General features: G+C 39.9%; 2 protein-coding genes across 2 annotated transcripts; one reads left to right on the forward strand and one right to left on the reverse strand.

Annotated features, from left to right (window-relative positions):
* Positions 1-1,331: 1,331 nt before the first annotated feature.
* Positions 1,332-3,417, reverse strand: LOC115596841 (psychosine receptor-like). The gene is made up of 4 exons (XM_030442264.1): positions 3,217-3,417; positions 2,885-3,112; positions 1,956-2,134; positions 1,332-1,863 (listed from the first exon to the last, which is right to left on the reverse strand). The coding sequence occupies exons 1-4, from the start codon at positions 3,415-3,417 to the stop codon at positions 1,332-1,334; spliced, it is 1,140 nt and encodes a 379-aa protein (XP_030298124.1).
* Positions 3,418-4,466: 1,049 nt separating this feature from the next.
* LOC115597165 (ribonuclease inhibitor-like) lies at positions 4,467-17,076 on the forward strand. The gene is made up of 7 exons (XM_030442903.1): positions 4,467-5,159; positions 6,050-6,341; positions 8,892-9,015; positions 9,651-9,824; positions 9,970-10,143; positions 15,252-15,298; positions 15,429-17,076. Exons 2-7 carry the CDS (start codon positions 6,263-6,265, stop codon positions 15,461-15,463), a joined length of 633 nt encoding a protein of 210 aa, XP_030298763.1. The 5' UTR covers positions 4,467-5,159; positions 6,050-6,262; the 3' UTR covers positions 15,464-17,076.
* The last annotated feature ends 303 nt before the right edge of the window (positions 17,077-17,379 follow it).

Genomic DNA, 17,379 nt, shown 5'->3' on the forward strand with positions numbered 1-17,379 from the left:
AAAGATGACTAAATGAGACCATTGTACTTTTTACAGCACTTCATCAATAATAATAATTTAATGATATAAAAAAGGACAACTTCTCTGAATTATTGGTACTTTTACTTTTCAGTCCTGTACTGACACCTTCAATGCAGGACTGTGACCTACTGCTGCTGAATACTTCCTCTGACACTGCACACTGGAATCATGAGCAGGTTTCCTTTTTTAAAAAACTTTATTGAACATCGAAAACAAAAACAACAGTCAGGAATTTTGTGGTGACATCACAGTGACACCACTACAAGCTATTAAACACAAAATACTGAATAAGGCAGACACAATTAATTTTTAAAAGATTTTTTTTAGAGAAGAAAACAGTTTTACTGTTTAGTCAAAGACTAAAAATGAAGCTTCATGATTGGAAGTTGTATGACTGTAAATATAATGAAGTTGATTACATTTAAGTCATTATCTTCAGCAGAGGCCTAATCAGTACAGTCGAACACATTCATAAGGAAAGCAACATTCAGAGTCAACATGTTGAGTAAAAATGGTAAATGGTACATGGACTTGCATCAAAACACTTTTCATTACTTGCCACATTCACCCATTCACACACACATTCATACACTAATGGCAGAGACTACCATGCAAGGTGCACGCTGCACATCAGAAGCAATTTTGGGGTTCAGTATCTTGCTCAAGGACACTTCGACATGCATATAAATGTGCTGACATCATTACAAAGTGACAGAAATCTTCAGTTCAGTGAAATAACAAACTTCCTTTTTTTTCTTTGGCCCTACATGAGCTGAATTCAAATTTGACACAATAATAAAAAAATAATAATAATTACAATCAAGAAAAAATCAGTCGAGTGGAAACAAATTGAGAGTTGCAGATTATTCAGTCTGTTCCCAGTTTTATGTCAGACTGATGTGACATCATATTAATGCCAGCATGTCAGACTGATCACATTTATATTTGTTCATTAAATCATTCTTAATTGGACTCTTTCAACTCGTCGTTAGTTTCTGACTTTTGTACCTGGATGATTGCTGATTGAAAATCCACCAACTCTATGAATTTTACAGCCTTTCACTGACTCAGCAGCCAGGCTGGTTCTTCTCACTAGTGAGTTCAGCAAGATGGATATTAGACATCAGCCAGACCCACCTCCAGAAAGCACAGCAGATCCCATTTATGCTGTTTTATGTATTTGGTTTGCCAAGCGCAGATTCCTTGTACACTTGTCTGGTGATTTAAAGTTATTCTGATTCGATGGTAGTTGGTACTCTCTCTCTCTTTCTCGACCTACATGAAGCTGACTGTGTATTTGTTGTCATTATTCATACTGATGAACTGCAAACATCATTGCTTTCCATTCTGCTGCTATAGATGCTGTTCATTCTGCAACAACACACAGCAATCAAAAGTTTGTCTATGATCCCTTTCCTCATGAAGATATATAGAAGTAAGTCTGCAAGAGGACTCAACCGCCGAAACGCGTATGACAGGTACCAGAGGGTCAAGTCACCCAACGCAAATTCCTTTGCCAGGAAGGAAATTACAGTGGGCAGGTACAGCAGCGTGTAATTAAGCAGCACCAAGACCAAAACTCCAACAATTCGTCGTTTTTCATCAGAGGAAACACGGCTGGCAGACAGAGCGTTGATGGTCCCACCTAGGAAGAAAATCAACAGTGGGAAAGGAAGGAGGAAGAAGAGGCCAATGGAGATTTTCCAGACCGTCTTACTAACCCAGAAACTTAAAGGGAGGACAAAGGCAAGAGAAAGGACCCAGACTGCCACAGAGACCGCCACAGTGATCTTGATGGTTCTCCTGAAGCGGTACCACAGTGGGAAGGCGATGACCAAATACCTGTAACACAAGATGGATGCTCAGTTTCAGTTTCTCAGGAGCTTCATAATTATATAGTAATATGATGGTCTGACATAGCTGCAGATAGTCACCTTTCCAGGGCGATACACAACATGAAGCCAACACTGGCCCAAGCACTTAAAACATGAAAAAATACTTTAATGTCAGGCCCCATCTGTGTTGCCATCTCAACGATCATGCAGAAGAATTGAATGAGGTCGGAGATGAGAAGGTTGATGACGTAGATCGGAGCTACATGATTGCCTCGCACCTGCAGGAAAACATTAGTAAAAGTAAAAGAGCAGCTATAAACAACAAGGAGGCAATGATGCATCTCATATCTGATATGATGTCTGTATTGATATTTACTTGTCAACTGCTATCTCCCTGTTGGCAAATAAGATGACACATATAGCGGTTGGATATTTTTATTTGATCTGTCACGTCCAATTTGCACTGGCTCATTCACTCTTTCAGATGTAAGTGGACAGCAGAGTCCTGACCTGAGGAGTTGGCCTTCTTTTGTTGTGCCATTCTTTTATGGAGAGGTTGTTTTGTCTCCCCAATGCAGGAGGTTGCCTAAGACATTACTTTTTTGCTCCACAGACAGCTTAACAACCATTCACACGTGGGCTCGCCTATCCTTAGCAACCAACATGAAGGCCTATTGGATCAACGACCCATAAGTGGTCCTAACGACTCTGAAACTCATAAGTCACATTTGTCCTTAACGACTCTGTAAGGACACTCCCACACAAAGTTTAAAAGCCTGCAACTCCTCTCCAGTTAGTTAGAACTAAAGAAACCGCTTGGATGAGTTGTGAACGTCTTCAACAAACTGAAACAAATCAAGTTGCACATGATACAACACAAAGAATCACACTTCACCGTTTTAATTTTAAAAAATTAGGGTGGGAGGAAGTCTTGCTATTCAGGGTCAAGGTGAAGTCTGAACAAATGGTCTTTTTGGAAGATGGTGAGTGATTACACTGTCCTGACATCGGTCAGGTGTTCGTTTCACCAATGACGCGCCATAACATAGAAGAGTCTCGACTTCACTGAGCGACCTTTGTTTGCACTCAGCAATGGCGGTACCAGCAGGCCAGCTGATGTCGTAGAGCGAAGTGCTCTCACTGGGGCATGTGGTCTGACAAGTGTTTGGAGGTAGGTGCAGTTTTGCCTTGAAGGCCAGCACCATCGTCTTAAATCGGATGTGGTCCGCAATTAACCTCAACAGTCTAAGAGAGGGCTGGAATGGAGCCACACATAAGAACTGCATGTGTTAAGGGTCCAATCAGATCAAGATTTTTTACAGACACAGACTGTAGGAAATGTAATTCATAATGTACCTACCATAGAACGAAGAGCATAGATGGCCACGAGGGTCAGAGGAAGGCCGACAGAAATGATTATGCATTCTAACACAAACATGATGAACTTGACTTTTCTCTGATACTCATCGTCAATTGTGCTGTTTTTATTGTAGTCAGTGGTGATGTTGCTGTTATTATAACTGTTGTCCTGTGAGTTGTTGGTAATGTTGAAAACATCCATTCTTCAGAGTGAAACCTGTCGTTTGAGAGATCAGGTTACAGACAGGGAGCAAGTTTTTGTATCTACCTGACATTGTTCAGTGATATGACTGAAGCCAACACCTCAGGATACCTACAGTATGCCCACAATCAAATTAATTATATCATCTTTATATTTAAGAAAAAAATCACAAATTTTACCTTTTGAAAGCTGAAAGACACCACCTGACTGTTCCCTTCACCAGCATCTGATGTTTTGTCTTCTGGTTCCTGTTACTGTGTTCCTTCCCTCTGACAGAAGTGATATATAAGTTGGTGATTGACACATGATTATGCATTATCCCAACCGCCACCATTTGCTTATCTAAGTTATGAAAAGCCAGCAAGCAAGTTTCTTTGTTCATAGAGCAGAAAACTGTTTCAATGTTTCATCTAAGACTAAAAGTAAAACTCAGTGACAGGAAGATTCATTAATATGTGTAAAGAAAATCAAGTTAATGACATTGAACTCATTATGTGTAGCAGATGACTAATCGGTACAATCGAACATGTACGTGAGGAAGACAACATTCAGAGTCAACTTGTTGAGTAATAAATGTGCTGACAACATTACAGAGTGAGGAAATCTTCAGTTCACTTACATAACAACTTCCTGTTTATATATCTGGACTAACAATGAACTTAACTAAAATGTGCACAAATAATAAAACAAAAAAAAACTTGAAAAAACAGTCAGAAAAACAGTCCGGTAATGAATTTTCCACAAATGCAGAATTTTATCTTGAGAGCCTCATGGACACTAATGTCGCAAGACAACAGAGTTCAGTTTTGGACATTTTTACATTTTAGTCTAAAAGACACTTTTCCTCTAATTGTGTAATTAAAACTAATTTATCTCAAAGTTCTAGGTTAAGATCAAATGAAACACTAATGCATCAACAGTTCTTTTTCTGTGTTAAGACTGTTTTCCCGATGCCAGCCACTCCCTTTGTCATCACTCTTCTGATTGGTTCGTCTCTTCCAGGAGAGGCTTTAAAGATGTCTTCTTGTCTGATTGCTGTTTCTGGTCTTTTTTGTGTCCTGGATGTTTCAATCTGTCTGACCTCATATTCATCACTGATCTCTGCAGTCCGTCCCTCTGTGATGTAGCGCCAGCTGGCCAATCGCAGCATACATTGCATATATTAATGAAAAGAGAGAGTGATCAGCTCCCTCCAGTGGTCAGTATTAGTAGCTGCAGCACTCTCAATGCAACATTGGTTATAGAAATACACACAACAGCATGCTACTATTTTCTGTGACTGAATAAAGTGAATAAAATACACCCACCAAATTAAAGGTCTGTGTTTCAGTGTGTAGCTGCAACACATTTCGGTCCTATAAACTACAGAGAAGAAGCCTTTTAAAGGCACAAAGGGCTGTTTGAAAAGAGAAGTCTGCCCAGCAGGAGGGAGCAGAGGGTGGAACTAACTATTTTACATTAATATGTATGACTCTGTATACACCTGTATATGTACATGATGTTATTCACAAGCTGTCTGTGATGAATTGCACTGCTGCACACTAAGTTCCTCTATATGAGGGGAAGAGGACTGTAGAGAAAGAGGAACAGGATGGTGAGAGATTCTTTCACAGGGATTGACATTGTTACTTAATAACTACTTAGCGTTTCTCAACAAAAATGTTGTTTTTAATTTTTAGAAAATGCAGATAATGACTAAGGCTCCGTCTCTGTGAAAGTACCAGGATTGCAGTGTCTTGCAGGTAAGGAAACCAGCCCCTTCCCAGGTTCCCTATATTGTTGGTGGATGTTCAAAATGTATATCTGATTTTTGAATTTTACAGTGTTAACATTTTGTGAGAACTGCCTGTCTACTCAGGTCGAGTTGAAAAGATGTATGGTATCTAAGAATCCTTTTAAACTGTAAAAGATCAGCATTTCCATGCTCCTGTACTCTTTAGTCAAATCAGGACACCTTCACATCCCTTTTCTGTACCATCTACTCACTAGTCCGTCTTTATAGGCCAACTTTAATTACAAATTATTTTAACTCTAACTTTACAATTTGTACATTGATTAGTTTACAGAAAACCTGGATAGTAATTGTTTAGTAAGAGGTGCTGACGTTTGAGTCAAGTGACCATGATGTTGTTTATAGCACACATAAACAGTGTTTATATACACTTTTTACAGCTAGAGATTTAATTAATGTTTCAAAAACCACAGAGTGATGTTCACTTGTGAAGCAGCCTTGCTGAAACAGTCGTTCCGGCTCGGTGTGTATGAAAGGACAGCCCGCCTGCAGCCACCCTAGCTGCACATTATATTTTTATATACACTTTATTAATTATTTACCATTTCTGTGTTTGAGTCTCTGCCACCTGTGCAATAATCTATTTGAATGCTAACTCTTGTTGTAAAGAGCTTTGAGTAGTCGCTAAGACTGCAAAAGGGCTGTGTAAGTGCAGTCCATTTACCATTTACCAACCCAAGCTTTTGTTCAAACCATTGTTATCTTATTGATATCAGTGATACCAACCTGGGTTTATTTGGTATTGGATCATAAAGGAAATCAGTGATATCACATATCAGTACTCTGCACACAACTGTTGCTGTTGCTAACCTTAACCCTTCTTCACAAATTTCCCTTTAGGTTGACCATGCTGTCTGTCATTAGCAGGGAGCCACAATGTTGGAAGAGGACCTTCTGAACATGCTAGAGGATTTGAGAGACTTAGAATTTGAAAAGTTCGAGCAGCCTGTAATTCATGAAGGCTACATTAAGGCATCAAAGTTGGACAGGGCGGAAAGATAGAACACTGTGGATCTGTTGGTGAACACCTACACAATTCATGGAGCTCTGAAGATGACCAAGAAGGTATTGGAGAAGATAAACAGGAATGATCTGGTACAGAGTCTGTCAGACACCAGCTTAGGAACAAATGGTCAGTAACATCTTTTTTGCAAGTTTTTGTTATTGTTATAATGCTAAAGATACAGGGAATTGCAGTATGGAAGCTCATTGCATTTGCCAAAAAATAAAAGTCAAGGTTGTTATTTTCATTACAGTGAAATTATTTGCTGGTAAACCTTTGGTCACCAAGCCAAACACCTTTGCAGACCAAGTCCACCACTTCATGGCAACAACACTGCCTGATCTCCTCAGCGGAACAGTGCACCCGAACAAACCACAAAAAAACAGCTCAGAAATTGCAGCATATTCCAACTATCTTCCTCCTTCAGGCGTTCCAACTGGTCAGGTTGGATAGTCGAAAGTTGCCGTGGTCAATGATCTTCTCAAAAGTTTTCTGCTCTTAATCCAAAATAGCCATGTTCTTGCAAGAGTTTCAGCAAGAAAGCCAAAAGAGTAACCCTTAAATAACAAAAATGTAGTTAGAAAAATTTGGAGGAGCTACCAGCCACTAGATCTTTGTCCAATCCATGGAGGTTACCCTGTGAATCAGACTTGGCCCTGATCCCATGAGTCCTTTTGAGGTTGTGAGGTGGGGCTTCCGTGGATTGAACTTATTCTAGCTTGTCCTTGAAAAAATCGATTAGTTTGGGATCTGGGGGATTTGGAGGCAAGGTTGAATGCCTCAAGCTCTATGTCATTATCCTGCCTGGGGGGGACCAACGCCATCGGGGAGTGTTGATGCCATGTGGGGTGGTCTTGGGTAGTCGGCAACAGCGTTTGGTTGGGTGATTCATGTCATCCATATGAATGCCAGGACCACAGGTTTCCCAGCAGAAAGTTGCATTTTAATGAGATGATCAAAGTTTTTCCTGTTTACTTTTATTTCAACTATGAACTTTAATATGGTGTATGACTTTTGAGAATTTTTTGGATGTTGGGAAATGTTAGACATCTATAGCGTAAAGTAGGATTCTTGTGACAGTGGATTTTGGCGCCACATTTTCAATGCAGATAGAATCTGAATCAAATCTACACAGAGCTCTACATCACAACAAGAATGACTGCAGAAGTCAGTGATGAACATGAGGTCAGACAGATTGAAACAGCATCCAGGAAACCAAACAGACCAGAAAGAACAATCCGACAAGAAGACATCTTTAAAGCCTCACCTGGAAGAGACGTACCAATCAGAACAGTGATGACAAAGGGAGTGGCTGGCATCGGGAAAACTGTCTTAACACAGAAGTTCAATCTGGACTGGGCTGAAGAAAAGGCCAACCAGGACATACAGTTCACATTTCCATTCACCTTCAGAGAGCTGAATGTGCTGAAAGAGAAAAAGTTCAGCTTGGTGGAATTTGTTCATCACTTCTTCACTGAAACCAAGGAAATCTGCAGCTTTGAAGAGTTCCAGGTTGTGTTCATCTTTGATGGTCTGGACGAGTGTCGACTTCCTCTGGACTTCCACAACACTGAGATCCTGACTGATGTTAGAGTGTCCACCTCAGTGGATGCGCTGCTGACAAACCTCATCAGGGGGAAGCTGCTTCCCTCTGCTCGTCTCTGGATAACCACACGACCTGCAGCAGCCAATCAGATCCGTCCTGATTGTGTTGACATGGTGACAGAGGTCTGAGGGTTCACTGATGTACAGAAGGAGGAGTACTTCAGGAAGAGATTCAGAGAGGAGGAGCAGGCCAGCAGCATCATCTCCCACATCAAGACATCACGAAGCCTCCACATCATGTGCCACATCCCAGTCTTCTGCTGGATCACTGCTACAGTTCTGGAGGATGTGTTGAGGACCGGAGAAGGAGGAGAGATGCCCAAGGCCCTGACTGAGATGTACATCCACTTCCTGGTGGTTCAGTACAAAGTGAATAATGTCAAGTATGATGGGGGAGCTGAGACAGATCCACACTGGACTCCAGAGAGCAGGAAGATGACTGAATCTCTGGGAAAACTGGCTTTTGAGCAGCTGCAGAAACGAAACCTGATCTTCAATGAATCAGACCTGACAGAGTGTGGCATCGATATCAGAGCAGCCTCAGTGTACTCAGGAGTGTTCACAGAGATCTTTAAAGTGGAGAGAGGACTGTACCAGGACAGAGTGTTCTGCTTCATCCATCTGAGTTTCTGGCGGCTCTTCATGTCCAACTGAGATTCATTAACTCTGGAGTCAATCTGCTGGCAGAGGAACAAAAATCATCCAAGAAGTCTGAAACAAAAACAGAAGAATCTGCAGAGACACAACTCTACCAGAGTGCTGTGGATGAGGCCTTACAGAGTCCAAATGGACACTTGGACTTGTTCCTCCGCTTCCTCCTGGGTCTTTTACTGGAGACCAATCAGAAACTCCTTCGAGGCCTGCTTACAGAGACAGGAAGTAGTTCACAAATCAACCAGGAAACAGTCCACTACATCAAGAAGAAGATCAGTGAGAATCTGTCTCCAGAGAGAAGCATCAATCTGTTCCACTGTCTGAAGGAACTAAATGGTCCATCTCTTGTGGAGGAGATCCAAAGGTACCTGAGCTATGGATTAATCTTAAATCCAAATTTTTCTCCTGCTTGGTGGTCAGCTCTGGTCTTCATCTTACTGTCATCAGAAGAAGATCTGGACGTATTTGATCTGATGAAATACTGTGCTTCAGAGAAGGCTCTTCTGAGGCTTCTGCCAGTGGTCAAAGCCTCCAACAAAGCTCTGTAAGTACAGAGATAGTCATATTCTTTCCTTCTTAACACCGTTATTGTGCTTTCAGACCAAACGTGAGTTTGATAGCAGGGTTACACATTTTTAGTGGTATTACTCGTATGGCACCCAGCCGGGTGTATTTCAGCGTCGGCGCTGCAATTGGATGACTGCAGCTTCCAGCGCCATCTGAGGCTGACCAGTGCTCAGTTCACTTACTTGTCCATCTGTCTCCAGCTGAAGTGGCAGCTTCACAAAATGTGTGTTAAAATCAATAAATAGTAACTTTTGGCCAGCAAGTAGAAGTAGACTGAATAAATATGTGAACCACATCTGTATGAACCCAAAATAAGTCACTCTGATCTACTGAACTCACCAAGGTGAGAAAACAGTCTCCTGTCACCATTGACAAAGATCCCCCTGCCATGTTTAAAAGCAACTCTGCACCACATGTATAACATAGCTGTGTTCAGCCTCAGAAGCTTGAAACAAGGTAAGTCAGCAAGCTAGAATGCTAAGAAAACACCTCTGAAATCAAAATGTTATGCTCATACAAGGCTCAGCGGGCGATGACTGTCAATGACAGTACAACCCATTTACATTTCAACTAAAATGACATTTGAATTCTTTTTGATTTTCATCTCTCCAGACTAAGTGGCTGTAACCTCTCAGAGAGGAGCTGTGAAGCTCTGTCTTCCATTCTCAGCTCCCAGTCCTCCAGTCTGAGAGAGCTGGACCTGAGTAACAACAACCTGCAGGATTCAGGAGTAAAGCTGCTGTCTGCTGGAATGAAGAGTCCGCACTGTTCACTTAAAACTCTCAGGTCAGGATTCTATGATCTGTTCATAAAGACGACTCAAATGCTGACTTACATTTGTGATCAAATCATAACCACCATGATGTTTATTCTCTGTATTTGATCTTGATTTTTTGGGCATTTGTATTATGTCATGTGATGTTCTTTGCAGGCTGTCAGGCTGTCTGATCACAGAGGAAGGCTGTACTTTTCTGGCCTCAGCTCTGAACTCCAACCCCTCCCGTCTGAAAGAGCTGGACCTGAGCTGCAATCACCCAGGAGACTCAGGAGTGACGCTGCTGTCTGCTGGACTGGAGGATCCACACTGGAAACTGGACACACTCAGGTATGGAGAGCCTCAACCTCCAATATTATTTCTGGGCGGCCCAAATAAGGAACCTGATATCATGGTAAACGGATAGACAAGAGTCTTTGTGGGTGCAGATGGAATCAAAACCATTCGAACCATGGCCTCTCACCTCTCTCCTATTTATAAACCACTTTGAAAAGATAAAAAATATGGACAAATGTTTCTCGGTAACTAATACCCTTCAAACGTGGAAAGACAAAAAAATTGGAATCGTCTCGTGTATCTCTATACACTCCCCGATCTTTCAAAATCCAGACCTTAACACTCAAATCACTTTGTTTAATACTTGTCAATGGACAGGCTCCGGCATAACACAGTTTAAAGATTTACTAAATATGAACATGCAGTTAAAATCATTTATTGATTTAAGATTAGAATATAACATCTCTAATAAACACTTTTTTAAATATCTAGAAAAACGAAGTGTTACAACCGCTCTTATTAAGGACACAAAATTACGGCTTGGGCTATCTGTACTGAAGACAGCTTATTATCCTCAGACACAATAAAAGGAAAGTTTAGTGAATTCTATCATATTTTGACAGGAGAAGGTCAATCTTCTTTCCAATTGCTAAAGAAGATATGGGAGAAGGACTTAGGGAGAACCTTCGAAGACAATGTCTGGTTAAATATCTGTAATAAAATTTATTTCCCATTTATAAGTAATAAAATCAAGGAAGCTAATTTCAAATTCATTCACAAAACCTACCTAACTCCAATAAAAATGCATAAAATATCAAAAGACATTTCAGCAGTATGTCAGAGATGTAAAAAGGTGGAGGGGACATTCTTGCATATGTTTTGGGACTGCGTCCATTTAAAAAGATATTGGAGCTTGATTCATTCTTTACTCAATCAGTTATGGACACACAATTTGATTCAAGCAGCAGTTTACATTTACTTAATGACACATAATTTACAGCTAGATCACAAAAATTGCAGGATACTCATTTTGATAACTTATTTCGCAGAGAAATGTATACTTTTATTTTGGAAGAATGACTCCTCTCCATCTTTTAAGATTTTTCTTGATCAGCTCACTTCATTTTTACCTTTAGAAAAACTGACTTTGGAGAAATATAATCTTGGCCATCTCTTTACGGAATTTTGGTGCCCAATACTCTTGGGCATGGCAAGAGCATGAACCTGTACACCAAATGCTGTATGCTATTGTATCACTGTCATCTAGGCTACTGTACACATCACTCTGTTGACGCTTACATTCATATTGCTGCTCTATATTATTACTATTATTATTGCTACTATCATTATTACTTTTAATGTTATTCTTTCCCTTTTATTATTCATTATTATATATTATTATTAGGGCCGGGACTTTAACGCGTTAATTACGATTAATTAATTACACAAAAAATAACGCATTAAACATTTTTTGCAATTTTTGCACCGCGGAACGTTTCTCACTGGATGAGTTTCAGGGGTACCGATTATACTGGAGCACCAACTAACGTTCATGCATAGCGTTCATCGTTGGGCAGTAACGTCGCTACAAGTAGCGGCGTTACTAGTTAAACTACATTTCTCAGTAGCGTGGTGGTAGCGTCGCTACTTTCTGAATGAAATAGCTTTTCAGTAGCTTTGCTCTTTTATTGACCAAGTAGCGCGGTAGCGTCCACCGAAGCTACATTTTTATGAACACCTCTGAAGTTCAGTGCAGCGGAGCTTTCTGTTGCGGTCTGAAATTAAAGGATAAGTCGGTGATGCCACCGCCACACATGGCCGTGTATGTGGAGCCGACAGAAGCACTTCCGTATGACGGTGACACCACGGACTAATCCTTGCATACAACGTCTCTGCTGCACGGGAATACAGACAGGTTAGCTTCAGGGAGTTACGTTACTTGATGGAAAGATGGCAGAGGGTGAGGAGGACGGAGACGAGTTGATCCCGAGGGATGCAAAAGACAAACTTGAATAATAAACAAATACAGTGACAGAGAAACATTACTCTGAATTGTTACTTTTGTCATTTTTAACCAGCACAGGATACAGCAAAAATGCAATTTCTACAAAACCAAAGTATGGTGATTAGTCAAAATGATTAGCTTAAAATGTATGTAGATATAGCTACTACTACAGAGTGGGCCTAATAAAAATACCACTTTTGAAACTGCCAGTTATATGAGACACTGGTTGATGGATAGAGTACTTTATTAATCTCAAAGGGAAATTAAAGTGTTATCATGAACGCATGGGCTTGGAATGAACATTCATGTTGTAAAGAAATATTTGTATTATTTGTTTTAAGAGAGGAGTTATCCAAGTCAGAGTCCTGCACGGGTGAAAAATATTGTACTGTGTCGGACACAGATGCGGATCGGGTCGGACGCCTGGAGAGGCGGGTCGGGGTTTTACGATTGCCATTTTCAAGGCGTCACTTATCATCAGTCATTATTAGCGACACAAATGATAAGCATTTATATTTCATATGAGCTCATTAATGCGTGCTTGCACCCTCCCAGAACTCCCATTCCCCACGCTGGCTTACTTTCACTTTGAAAAATTGCGTCCGTCCAATTTTCCTTCGGACGTTGGTATCAATTTATACTGGGTCGGCTCGGGTGCGGATTGTAATTTGTGCTACTGTCGGAAAACGGGTCGGGTGCGGTTATATATATGGCGGGTTCGGGCTGGTTTGCAAAATAAGACCCGTGCAGGACTCTGCTCTAAGTGACCATTTTAATCCTCTAGCTAATTATCAAGCTAAATGTCCAACATGCTAGTTAACGTCAAATACTGCGGTGGAAGACGACGGTAAAATATTTCCTTTCTCCAACACTAGATTTATTTATGCCTGAATTTTTAAGGTGTGGCGGCTTTTATTTTGCCGTGGCGGTGCGCCACAGTCAATTACATGTAGAGGAAACCCTGCAATAACTAAACAGACTAACTCAAATATCAAATATAAATTATAAAGCTGAAACTAGAAGACTAGAGAACCTTAACGAAAACTATAACTATAATATACTATTTGCTGTTTAATTATGTTAATATGCTACAGTGTAGGACACTGTCCATTAGTGTCAGTCAGGTGGATATTGCTGTGGTAGCAGGTGAATGTCTGTCCATGGATGTTAGAATTAAGTGTGCATTGATAGTTGAATAATAAAATATACAAAATAGTGAAAGCACAAATTATTATTTAATAAACAATTTAATGTAACATTTTTGCCTGCTTGTCTGTCTGATTGATAATTTTATTGATCACTGAGATAGCTTTGACTTGGAATGAAGTTGTTCCAATATAAAAAAAAATAGCTTTGATGTAGTTAAGCTACTTTTGCCATTTTGCTGTAGCTTAGCTTGCTACATTTCTCTGGGGAGTAGCTTTGGTGTAGTGAAGCTTAATTTAATGTAGAGTAACTTGTAGTTTAGCTCACTACTTTTTTCGAGTAGCTTGCCCAACACTGCTTTCATGACTTCAGACAACAACAATAAACGAAGAAGCAGATGAGACCGCTCTGGTTGGCCCTGTGGATGGGAAATTTTGTTTTAAAAAGCGGACGGATGGCAGCGTAGATAAGAGCACGGTTGTGTGCAAATTATGCAAGAAGGAGTTCACGTATCACCGCAGCATATCAAGCCTCAGGTATCACCTAAATGCTAAGCAACTATTTATTATGTTGTTGTTGCAACTGGCACTTTATGTTGAACTGTTTATTGTTTTGGCCAAGGTTATTTACAGAGAGTTGGACTGAAATTGATTTGTTTAGATCAACTGTTGATAAAGTCTGTTATGGCCTCTGAAGATAGATGTTTTCTAATAGTCAGGGTTTCCAATGTTCTGAATTGAATGTACTTGAAAGTATTGTGTTTTACTTAAAAAACAAAGTGTTATAGTTTACAGAAGGTCTACCTACCTATAGGCTACTTATTGTCGGTGCATGACACCTTCACAGTCTGCAGTGGTGGCTACACAATTAAACACTCAGTGAACGCTTCTCCCTTAGCAACTAATGAAAATACACTCTTAGAGTCCGTTTGGTTTCATTTGTACAACCGACAGTGTTTTTTGATGCCAGCACGTCTCGCAGGTATTGCTAAATGGACGCTGGAAGAGAAGAGTGGATTACCGGTGACAAAATAAGCGTATTATGGTGAGCCCTGCTTCTCGCCTCCGACGGCCGACACACTGACTCCGCTGAGTGCGCGCGCACACACACCGCGTGTCGTGGCCGCGGATGAGTTTCTCTCCCTTGTGATCAATGAAGTCGGCGATGATCGGAGTAATTTGTGATTATTATCAGTACAAGCACAGCGAATCACAATTTTAATGAGTGCGGTTCAGTTTGACATTATTGTCAGTCTGTTAGAAAAACATTTAACTTTATTAAAATCGAAAAATAATAGTCATTAAAGTAGCCGGCTGGAATAGGCTACCTGAATCTCTGAAATGTATTCCTAAATAAGCTATTGCTACACTTTATGGCAAAAATTGCACTGGTCTGTTGGTCTTGAAAAAAAAAACCCAAACAATGTTTTGTTGCTTAAGCTTCTGTATTCAGTCATTATTCAATGGTATACTAAAATCCATGTGAAAAAAATTGCTTCTCACTGTTCTCAGGTCAAATATTTATATGCGATTAAAATGCGATTAATTTCGATTAATTAATTACAAAGCCTCTGATTAATTTGATAAATTTTTTAATCGAGTCCCGGCCCTAATTATTATATATCATAATTATTACTTCTTCTTTTTTTATTCATTTATTTATTTTTTTCTTTCCTATTCATTTATTCATTTATACTCATTTATACTCATATTTGTACTTTCATGTTTGTGTGTTTGTAGGTCTATCCCTTTAAGGGTGGGGGGATGGGAACACTGCTCAAAAGAAAATTGTAACCTGTTAGCCGACTATCAGTATGTTTGTACATTACTTGAATGATTTTCTCTTGAGAAATAAAAATATATTTAAATAAGGTATAGAGAGCCTAATCCCACCCATCTTTATCAATACTTTGAACCTTCCATTTGACAACACCTCATCCATTATCAGTGTTAGGGTAGTTACTGGAAAATAGTAATGTATTACTTTTTCATTACCACCCTCCTCCCGTTAGGATGGAGCCTGGTGGACTCCGATGGTTGAGAGCAGGTCTGAAGAAATGTAAGTGTGTTCTTAATTTCGATTAATAAAAAAACAGATCAGCTTCAAACTGCAAAATCACTCATTCAAACATCTGATGTCAATAATTAAACAGATGATAGATCAATAACTGCAGCTGTGTCCTCATCAGATTTCTGTGATCTCACATCGACACAAACACAGTAAACGGAAAGATCAAACTGTCTGACGACAACAGGGAGGTGATCAGTGTGGAGGAGGAACAGACGTATCTTGATCATCCAGACAGATTTGAAAAGTTGCCTCAGCTGCTGTGTACAACTGGTCTGACTGGTCGCTGTTACTTGGAGGCAGAGTGGAGAGGACATGTTGATATATCAGTGAGTTACAGAGGAATCAACAGGAGAGGAAACAGTGTTGACTGTGTGTTTGGAGGGAATGAATCGTCCTGGAACCTGAGCTGCTCTGATGATTGTTACTATGTCTCTCACAATAACACAGGAACATACATCTCCTCCTCCTCCTCCTCCTCCTCCAACAGAGTAGCAGTGTATGTGGACTGTCCTGCTGGCACTCTGTCCTTCTTCAGAGTCTTCTCTGACAATCTGATCCACGTCTACACCTTCAACACCAGGAACACACACAGCTGATGTTAAGAGAAGAGCAACGAATGTGCTGACACTCTAGGAGAGGAGGTACAAGGATCTTTGTTTGTCCTGTGGGGAGCAACAGAGGAAGATCAGGGACTCTTTCAATCAATCAATCAATCAATCAATTAGAGCTTTATTGTCATGTAGGTGTACCAACAAAAGAAGTGCAACAAAAATGAGATTACGTTTCTCTGGGAACCCATAACACAAACACAATAAACACACTAAATATATAAATATAATAATTTAGAACTAAAACATTGACTATGACTAAAGGCTCATGTTCAGACTTAAAATCTAAAAGGAAAAAAAAATCCTGTCAATGAATCCATCTGCTAAACTTGTATAAAGTTTAATAGTTCATATTCTATGATGGAAAATGAACAGATTTAGTGCTAAACATGGCTGCTTGTATAAGTATTTTGTGTCATTACTTGTGTTAAATGTTATATTTAGTTTGTTCTTCCACCAAATGTTTTTCCCCTAACACAAAAAAAGGAAGTTGATTTTAGTTGTCACAGTAGTGACCTGAAGATTTTGTCACTTTGTAATGATGTCAGCACATTTATTACTCATTTACATTTACATTAAGGGCATTCAGCAGTGGCTTTTGTCCAAAGTGACTTACAAATAAGTACATGTTACTCAACATGTTGACCCTGAACATTGTCTTCCTCATGAACATGTTTGGATTAGATGATTGTTACCTCTGCTAAACACAATGACTTCAGTGTAATTCACTTGATTTTACTGTTGCTGCAAAAAACAAATCTTCATAAAACCTTAATCACAAAGCTTCATTGAACTTCATTAATTATTAGTTTTGCCCTTGTGATAAATGGTCTTTTAAATTTTTATAGTGCTTTTTCAGTCTGCTGACAGCTCAAAGCACTTTACAATACATGCCACATTCACCCACACACATTCATACACTGATGGTGGGGGATGCCATGCAAGGTGCCAACTGCTCACCAGGAGCAATTCAGTATCTTGCTCAAGGACACTTCGACATGCAGTTAGGGGGATTCGAACCAGTGACCTTCCGATCACTAGGCGACCCACTCAGTGGGTATTGTGGGGCTGTGGCTGTTGTGTAATCCTGCTGTGTCACCAATGGTCAAAATAAATAAAACAAAAATGAAAGCAGAAAAAAATGCACATTGACATAAATGTTTTTTCTTCCTGAATTATTTTTTATTTTAGTCAGCATCATAAAAATCACTCGGCTCCCACCAGTTCAGCTCATGTACACGGGAGAGAAAACGATTTAGATCAGACTTAAAACAGCAAAGTCACCAAAGAAAGACATTTTTTCACTTGCTCCTCAGTGCTTCTGCAGTCACCTCTTTCAAGTCATAGGATTTGGACCCAACAAACACTCCTCAGTAGTTTCTGTGTAATCCTGCTGTCAAACCAATGCACATCTGAAAACATTACGTCTTTGTCATGTCGACAATGTAAACACGACAGAGT

The sequence above is a fragment of the Sparus aurata genome, chromosome 15 (assembly GCF_900880675.1).
Source record: "Sparus aurata chromosome 15, fSpaAur1.1, whole genome shotgun sequence".
NCBI classification, from domain to species: Eukaryota; Metazoa; Chordata; class Actinopteri; order Spariformes; family Sparidae; genus Sparus; species Sparus aurata.